At 41.9% G+C, this 8,859-nt stretch overlaps 1 protein-coding gene across 1 annotated transcript in view; it reads left to right on the forward strand.

Moving 5' to 3' along the window:
- The first annotated feature begins 4,950 nt into the window (after nucleotides 1–4,950).
- Nucleotides 4,951–8,859, forward strand: part of SLAMF1 (signaling lymphocytic activation molecule family member 1) — a 34,193-nt gene continuing 30,284 nt past the window's right edge. Inside the window, exon 1 of the mRNA XM_007124057.3 lies at nucleotides 4,951–5,138. Coding sequence (XP_007124119.3) covers nucleotides 5,063–5,138 — 76 coding nt within the window. The 5' untranslated portion in view covers nucleotides 4,951–5,062. The remainder of the gene's footprint in view (nucleotides 5,139–8,859) is intronic.

Consider the following 8,859-nt stretch of genomic DNA (forward strand, 5'->3'; position numbering starts at 1 on the left):
GAGACACAAGAGGGAAGAGATATGGGAACATATGTATATGTATAACTGATTCACTTTGTTGTAAAGCAGAAACTAACATACCATTGTAAAACAGTTATACTCCAATAAAGATGTTAAAAAAAAAGAAGATATACAGATTGCCAACAAATACATGAAAGTATGCTCAACATCACTAATCATTGGAGAAATGCAAATCAAATCTACAATGAGGTATCACCTCACAGTGGTCAGAATGGCCATCAACAAAAATTACAAACAATAAATGCTGGAGAGGGTGTGGAGAAAAGGGAACCATCTTGCACTGTTGGTGGGAATGTAAATTGATACAGCCACTATGGAGAACAGTATGGAGGTTCCTTAAAAAAGTAAAGTTAGAAGTCCCATATGACCCAGCAATCCCACTGCTGGGCATATACCCTGAGAAAACCATAATCTGAAAGGATACATGTACCCCAATGTTCATTGCAGCACTATTTACATTAGCCAAGACATGGAAGCAACCTAAATGTCCATCAACAGAAGAATGGGTAAAGAAGATATGTTACATATATACAATGGAATATTACTCAGCCATAAAAAGGAATGATTTTTTTCATTTCCAGAAACGTGAATGGACCTAGAGGCTGTCATACAGAGTGAAGTAAGTCAGAAACAGAAAAACAAGTATCGTATATTAACGCATATATGTGGAATCTAGAAAAATGGTATAAGTGATCTTACTTACAAAGCAGAAATAGAGACACAAAAGTAGAGAACAAACATTTGGATACCAAGGGGCAAAGATGAATTGGGAGATTGGGATTGACATGTATACACTACTATGTATAAAATAGATGACTAATGAGAACCTATTGTATAGCATATGGAACATTACCTGGTGCTCTGTGGTGACCTAAATGGGAAGGAAATCGAAATTGAGTTATTTGCAGTGAGGTGGATGGACCTAGAGACTGTCATACAGAGTGAAGTAAGTCAGAAAGAGAAAAGCAAATACTGTATGCTAACACATATATATGGAATAAATAAAAAATGGTTCTGAGGAACCTAGGGGCAGGACAGGAATAAAGACGCAAGCGTAGAGAATGGACTTGAGGACACGGGGTGGGGGAAGGGTATGCTGGACGAAGTGAGAGGGTGGAATGGACATATATACACTACCAAATGTAAAATATATAGCTAGTGGGAAGCAGCTGTATAGCACAGGGAGATCAGCTCGGTGCTTTGTGTCCACCTAGAGAGGTGGGATAGGGAGAGAGGGAGGGAGAAGCAAGAGGGAGGGGATATGGGGATATATGTATTCGTATAGCTGATTCACTTTGTTATAAAGCAGAAACTAACACAACAATGTAAAGCAATTATACTCCAATAAAGATGTTAAAAAAAATAAAAGATTTGTGCAGAGAGAAGAAAAAAACTTTTCAGTCTTGTCAAATTATTTTTGTGTCTATTAATGTGATCATGTGATTCTTCTTCTTTAGCCTGTTGGTATGATGGATTAATTGTTTTTCAAATGTTAAACAAGTCTTGCATACCTGGGATAAATCCCACTTTGTTGTAGTATACAATTCTTTTTGTACATTGTTGGATTGGAGTTGCTAATTTTTTTTTTTTTTTTTTTTTTTGTGGTATGCGGGCCTCCCTCTGCTGCGGCCTCCCCCGTTGCGGAGCACAGGCTCCGGACGCGCAGGCTCAGCGGCCATGGCTCACGGGCCCAGCCGCTCCGCGGCATGTGGGATCCTCCCAGACCGGGGCGCGAACCCGGTTCCCCTGCATCGGCAGGCGGACGCACAACCACTGCGCCACCAGGGAAGCCCTGGAGTTGCTAATATTTTGTTGAGGATTTTTCTGCCTATACACATGAGAGTTATTTGTCCATGGGGTTTCTTTCCTTGTATAGTCTTTGTCTGGTTTTGTTATTAGAGTGAGTTGGAATATGGAAAATAATGAGTTCAGAAGAATTCCCTTTACTTCTATCTTCTGAAAGAGATTCTAGAGAACTGGTATGATTTCTTCCATTAAATGTTTGGTAGAATTCACCAGTAAGCCCATCTGGAACTGATGCTTTCTGCTTTGGAAGGTAATTAATTATTGATTCAATTTATTTAATAGATGTAGGCCTATTCAGATTGTCTGTTTCATCCTGTGTGAGTTTTGGCAGGTGTGTCTTTCAAGCAGTTGGTCCATTTCATTTAGATTTTCAAATTTGTGGGCATAGAGATGTTCATAGCATTTCTTTATTATCCTTTTAATGTTTATGAGGTTGGTAGTGATCTCTCCTCTTTCATTTCTAATATTAGTAATTTGCATCCTCTTTTTTTCCTTATTTAGCCTGGCTACAAGTTTATCGATTTTGCTGACCTTTTCAGAGAACCACATTTTGGTTTCATTGATTTTCTCTATTGATTTCCTGTTTTCAATTTCATTTCTTACTGTTCTAATTTTATTATTTCTCTTCTTCTGCTAACTTTGGATTTAATATGCTCTTCTTTTTCTAGTTTGATGAAGTGGAAGCTTCAATTACTGATTTAGTCCTTTATTCTTTTCTAATACATGCATTCAATACTATAAATTTCTTTCTAAGCACTACTATTGCTATATCCCACACATTTTGATAAGTAGTGTTTTCATTTTCATTTTGTTCAAAATATTCAAAAATTTCTCTTGAGATTTCTTCTTTTTTTTTTTTGTGGTATGCGGGCCTCCCTCTACTGTGGCCTCTCCCGTTGCAGAGCACAGGCTCCGGACGCGCAGGCTCAGCGGCCATGGCTCACGGGCCCAGCCACTCCGCGGCATGTGGGATCCTCCCAGACAGGGGCGCGAACCCGGTTCCCCTGCATTGGGAGGCAGACGCGCAACCACTGCGCCACCAGGGAAGCCCAAAAGATTTCTTCTTTAACGTATCTTATTTAGAAGTGTGTTGTCTAATCTCCACATATATTGAAGTTTTCCATTTTTTCTGTTGATTTCCAGTTTTATTCCATTGTGGTCTAAGAGCAGACATTGTATGACTTGTATTCTTTTAAATTTGTTAAGGTGTGTTTTATGGCCCAAAAGGTGGTCTATGTTGGTGAATGTTCCATGTGAGCTTGAGAAGAATGTGTGTTCTGCTGTCGTTGGATGAAGTAGTCTATAGATGTACATTTATACAGTTGATTGGTGGTGGAATTGAGTTCATTGATGTCCTTACTGATTTTCTGCCTGTTGGATTCCTCTGTTTCTGATAGAGGGGTGTTGAAATCTCCAATTATGACAGAGGATTTATCTCTTCCTCCTTGTAGTTCAAACTTTTTTGCCACACATATTTGAAGCTCTGTTGTTAGGCACATACCTGTTAAGTGTTGTTATGTCTTCTTGGAGAATTGACCCCTTTGTCATTATGTAACATCCTTCTTTATCCTGATAACTTTCCTTGTTTTGATGTCAGTAGATCCGAGTTTCTGACCTTTATTATTTTCCTTCTCTATAAAGAACTTCTTTTAACATTTCTTACAAGTAAGAACTACTGGCAACAAATTCCCTCCATTTTTGTTTGTCTGAAAAATTCCTTATGTCTCCTTCACTTTTTAAGGGTAATTTCACAGGGTACAGAAAATTATAGGTTGGTGGTTTTTTCCTCAACACTTTAAATATTTTACTCCACTCTCAATTCTTGCTTGCAGTTCATTTTTTTAAGTTAAATAAATGTGGAGATATTTTGAAGACATATATTGTGACCTCACTTGCTCTTCAGCGACACTACTGACTTTATGCTGAATAAGATGATAGTTTTTAAGTACTAGAAAATATTTCCTCAATTTTTTATGCATTTCACAGTGGTCTGATATTTTATTTCCACCACAGAGATACAATAGATGTAAATGTTCTCAAGAGCATAGAGAATAGTAAAATGTAAAATAATTAAGAAGTAATGAGCTTTTATTCCCTTAGTTTTTGATATAATTTATTTAATTGTAAGTTTATATAATTCAATTTTTAATAATGTAATGTTTATCAATAACCAACTCATAAGATTTCTGAAAATTTAACAATTGGATCTCATGAGTTAGTACGTGCTGGCTCCAGCACTGGGTAGTGTTGTGGGGAGGATAGTTGGGTGTCAGGTGTTTGTGTGTGTGTGGGGGGTGATGAGAATAAAGAGCGCTTTCACATATATCACCAGTTCTTATTACCCTTGTCCTCTTAGGGAGGCCCATTGGAAAGTGCCTTTGACCTGTTAAAATGGACTTTAAAATTACCTGTTAAATTGGCCTTTCAGTTTCCTTGTGAGCCAATAATAGCATCTTTCCCATGTTTCATATTTATAGCTTAACTTATGGAAAAGCACAAGATCTTTCTTCTGTCAACTCTAGTCCCTTCTCCTCAACAAAAAATTAGTTACAAATTCTAAAATAAGGTGGCCCCTCCAAACACAGCACAGGGCTCACTAAATTCTACCACAATGTACCCAGCAGGGAAATTGGGTTTCTGCCAGCTGACCCACCCTTGCCCACCCCCATCTCTCTGTGACTTTGGCACCAGGACCTGACTGCATGGAGAGGTGTTCCCTGAAATTATGGAACAAATCAGAAGTAAAAGGTCCATCAGCTCATTAAAAGTCAGTCATCCAAGTTCAACTTTGAACTAACACATCCAAATTTGGGGTGGCCTGACATGACTACATCTTTTTCTTTGTATAATAAGAGTTACCAGGCAGAACCACCCAGAGAGTCTTGACATCCCTTTCCAGAAGACAGCTAAGAAAGGGAGGGTGGGGGAACACATTTCTGCCCAAGGCTGTGGTTTGACCGAGGTGACTACACAGCTCCCTTCTCGGCTCTTGCAGTCTAAGCACCTGACTTTGACTTCTTGGGAACAGCAGAGTGACTTAAAGCCTGAAAGGAGATGAGCAATCCTCGAGGCACAGGCAGAAAAAGTCCCAGTGAGACAGGAAGCCTACTGGTTCCTGATGCATAAACTAGACAGTAGAGGCAGCACTTGCCTGACAAAGAGCTCACTCTGCCGTGGTGTCTGCGAGCAGCTGCCGGGCTCCTCACCAGGCTCCCTTCCCTCTCCTCACTGGCTGATGGATCTCAAGGGACTCCTCTCCTTGAACATCCTGCTGTTTTTCTCCCTAGCTTTTGAGCTGAGCTGCAGAACAGGTGAGTGCTCATCTGTCTGAGGGCTTGGGTCCCATGATTACCTGCCAGGAATCAGCTGTAGCCCATGGATGGAGAGAAGATGCAGGGGTGGCGGGTTGTTTTTCGGCTGCCTCTTCCTCTGACTCTGAGTTCTTCCTGCCTCTTTTAAAGGGGAAGGAACATTGTGAGTTACTGGGCTCCTGGCTTCTGAGGCTAAGCCCCACCAGTCCTAGTTTCCAAGGAAACCAGGAGCTCTAAGCCAAAGGCACTGGTCACATTCTAGACCAGCCTCTCTGGGTGAGAGGCTCCAGTCAAAGTCCTGGCTGAGTGGCTGGTTTTGCATGAGTATCCTTCTGGCAAAGACCCAGGCTAAGGGAATGAGCTGTAGGGATGGAGCTCTGGGAGAATATTACTCCTACAACCCTGTCCTGGATGGGGATCCTCACACACGCAAGCAGACAAATGAAAAACATGGTCCACCTACATGAAAGGGTTGTAGTGGGAAGAGAGGGTAGAAGTGAAAACCCCAGGCACTGGGTGAGAACAGATAGTGGCCACAGTGTGGTCATACTGGTGGCTACTTTCCTGGAAGAGAAGGCTCCAAGGCAGCAAGAGGGGGAGAGGCCAGGATTTTTGGAACCCAGGGCTGGTTACAGTAAGTGAGAAATGCAAATTGGAAATGCTTAGGGTCAGGGCAGCTCCAGTGTAGGGCCAGACACAAGACAAAGTGTTTGGAGCTGGGCTCTGCTCCTGTCTTTCTGGTTTGCTGGTATTCTCTGTTTAGTAATAGCTGAGCTATGAGAAAAGGTGTTTGAGAGAGAAAAAGCCAAGCAAGGGGCAGACTTTGGGCTCACTATGGAGTAGGTGAGAATCTCCTTTCTGCTTAAACGCCTTGGGACTGTGGGAAGCAGTCTGGAGTGGAAGCGGCATTAATGAAGGGGGGACATCCTGAGGCTCCGGATGTTCTGTTCTTGGGGTTTTCAAGACCACAAATCCATTATGGACTTTTCCAGGAGAAGCCCAGAGATATGCTAGGATTGTCAGAGGGGCTGCACTTGAGATCTGTCTTTTGCCAGATTCCCAGATGAATAGCCCTTCCTTGGCCCCACTTTTCCTCAGAATCAGGCAGACCCATGGCTCTTGCTACCCAAGGTCTCAGAGAGCAATAATTGAACTGAGGGCTCAGAAAGCCAAACGGAACCACTTTAAGCCATCACAGGGAGAGTCAAACTTTCCTGGGTGCACCCCATTTGTGACTCCACCATTTTTGTAATTCTTCTTAGTGACTATCAGGCCTGATGGGTTTGAACAGTGAGCTGGCCTTTTCTATCTCTGTGCTGGCTTGCCTCCTGGCCAGGCTGGCCCTGGCATTTCAGGTTCTGCTGAGAGCTGCTGCACGGAAAGCTTTGGAGGTCACTGGTCAGTGAGAAACAGCCCAGCCCCACAGGCATGTCTACCCAATCGGTAGTATCTCCCTTCCTTGCCTTTGTCTTCTCTGAAATATGTACAAAAATTTTAGTGTTTTTATTTTAAAATATGCACCCTTTTGTGAAACCCCAATAAAACCCAGACGGAAATGCTTTGCAAATGGGACAGGTCATTCATGACAGATTCACCCAACCAAGAAACCCCATTCTTGTAAAATCAGTACCCACTCCCTTTCCCATCTCTACTCAGCTCGACTTCCAATTCCCAGTCAAAACTGTAAAAATCAAAAAGTCCACATGTCCCTCCCCCCAATAAAGTGAATTTTCCATTTCCCCCAATGATACATTTTTAAATAGACTTCACTTTTTTAGAGCTGTTTTGGGTTCACAGCAAAACTGAGCAGAAGGTACAGAGATTTCCAACTACCTCCACACATGCTCAGTCTCCCCCATTATCAATATCCCCCACCAGAGTGGTGCATCTCTTGCAACGGATGAATCTACCCCAGTGGGATTTTTTATTCCTTCATTCAGGTCCTCCTCACCTCCTTCACACACACGAGGGGAGAGGTGAGGGACAAGTGGGGGCATCCTAGACTTGGCCCAACCTTGTTGTTCACTGGCCCATTGTACCCCAAGATGCAGATCTAGACACTTTCATCTCTCAAAAGCTTTAATACTGTGATATAATGCCACTACCTTCACTGTCTCCAGTGTTGGACTGGAAATCAAAACCTCAAGGCTATTTGGTTTTATCCATAGATTGCCTTTGAACAATCCCACTCAGCAACGGTCTACTAAGGACACACGATGTGGCTAGCACTATGTGAGGTGTGGGGGAAGTAAAATGAACAACCACAGCCTCTGCCTAGCACTTGACACAGTATCTGGTACATGAGAGCCCTTCCATGAATGTTTGTTGAATGAATAATAATAGTATGTACAGCATCCTTGCAGTATACCAAACACTGTTTAAGTGCTTTATGTGTATTATTCATTTAATTATCATACCAACCCTATGAGATATGTGTAGTTATTGTTACATTATGATTTTATAAAAGAGGAAAAAGAGGCACAGACTAGTTAGAAATTTCTCTTTAATCACCCAGCCTGACTCCAGAGGCCTGAATGAATGAAGCTCGATAAGCTTCTGTTTAGGGAGGAGGAGAATCCTAAAATTTGTTTCCAGGTCCCATGGTAAAAATTAGAAAATGCTGTCTATAATTGAAGCATATGAGTTGATTTTAATTGAACTGAAATGAAGTATAGGAATTTTCAAAAGGTGAGAGAAGTTGACAAAATCAAAGAAGGAAGTACAAGGCATATGGAGGTATTTGATCCGGAATTTGAAAAGTGGATAGAAACATCTTTCATCATGTAGCTTTCATTTAATTTTTTGTTAACTAGTTTGTTTATTGGAAGAGTATCACACGTATGTCTATAAAACTTCAACAGTGTAAAAGGGTACAGAATGGAGACAAATCTCCCTTCTATACCCCTCCCTACTGTTACCAGTTTCTTGCATGTCCTTTTAAATATATACATCAGGTAGGTTGGATTTTTATATAACTTGAAAAGAGTACTCTAGATGAAGGCACAGATGCAGAGGTAAAGTGCTGTGAGTTTTCAGGGGGAACTGTAAGTGGCCTGGTGCACCCGAAACAGAGGTTTCATAGCTAAGGCACTTCTAGCGCCTCACCTGGCAAATAGGGATAAGGGTCCCCTTCATCTCCCTACATAAACAACCCTTATGGGTGTTATAAAGATAAAGGAGAGTACATTCAGATTTTGGAGAGAGAAGAAATTAGACTCTGTTTTGTCATTTGTTCATTCATTCATTCATCTCATTCAGTTTTTTCATTCTCTCGGGCAAAAGGGATTTATTGAGTTCCTACCATGTCCCAGGTGGGTATTAAGATTACAGCAGTGAACAAAACAGACACAGTCTCTACTCTTGGAAACTTATAACTGAATAAGGATGACAAGCATTGAAACAGAGTTAAAAGTGTTGAGTGACATGCAAAGTGCACTGGAAGCACATGGCGGAGAAACTGAATCTAAGCCAAGGGTCAAGGGCAGAGGCCTGAAGGACAGAAGGAGTTAACCTGGCAAATAAAGTGCAGTTACAGGCTTTCAGGCTGGAGAACGGTGAGTGCAAATATTCTAAGATAGAAAGACCCGGCAGGGTCAAGGAATGGGACTAGGAGGACAGCTGGTAGGACTTCAGTTTAAAAAGGAGACTTGGGCTTCCCTGGTGGCGCAGTGGTTGAGAGTCCGCCTGCCGATGCAGGGGACACGGGTTCGTTCCCAGGTCC

This window comes from Physeter macrocephalus, chromosome 4 (assembly GCF_002837175.3).
Source record: "Physeter macrocephalus isolate SW-GA chromosome 4, ASM283717v5, whole genome shotgun sequence".
Lineage (NCBI taxonomy): Eukaryota > Metazoa > Chordata > Mammalia > Artiodactyla > Physeteridae > Physeter > Physeter macrocephalus.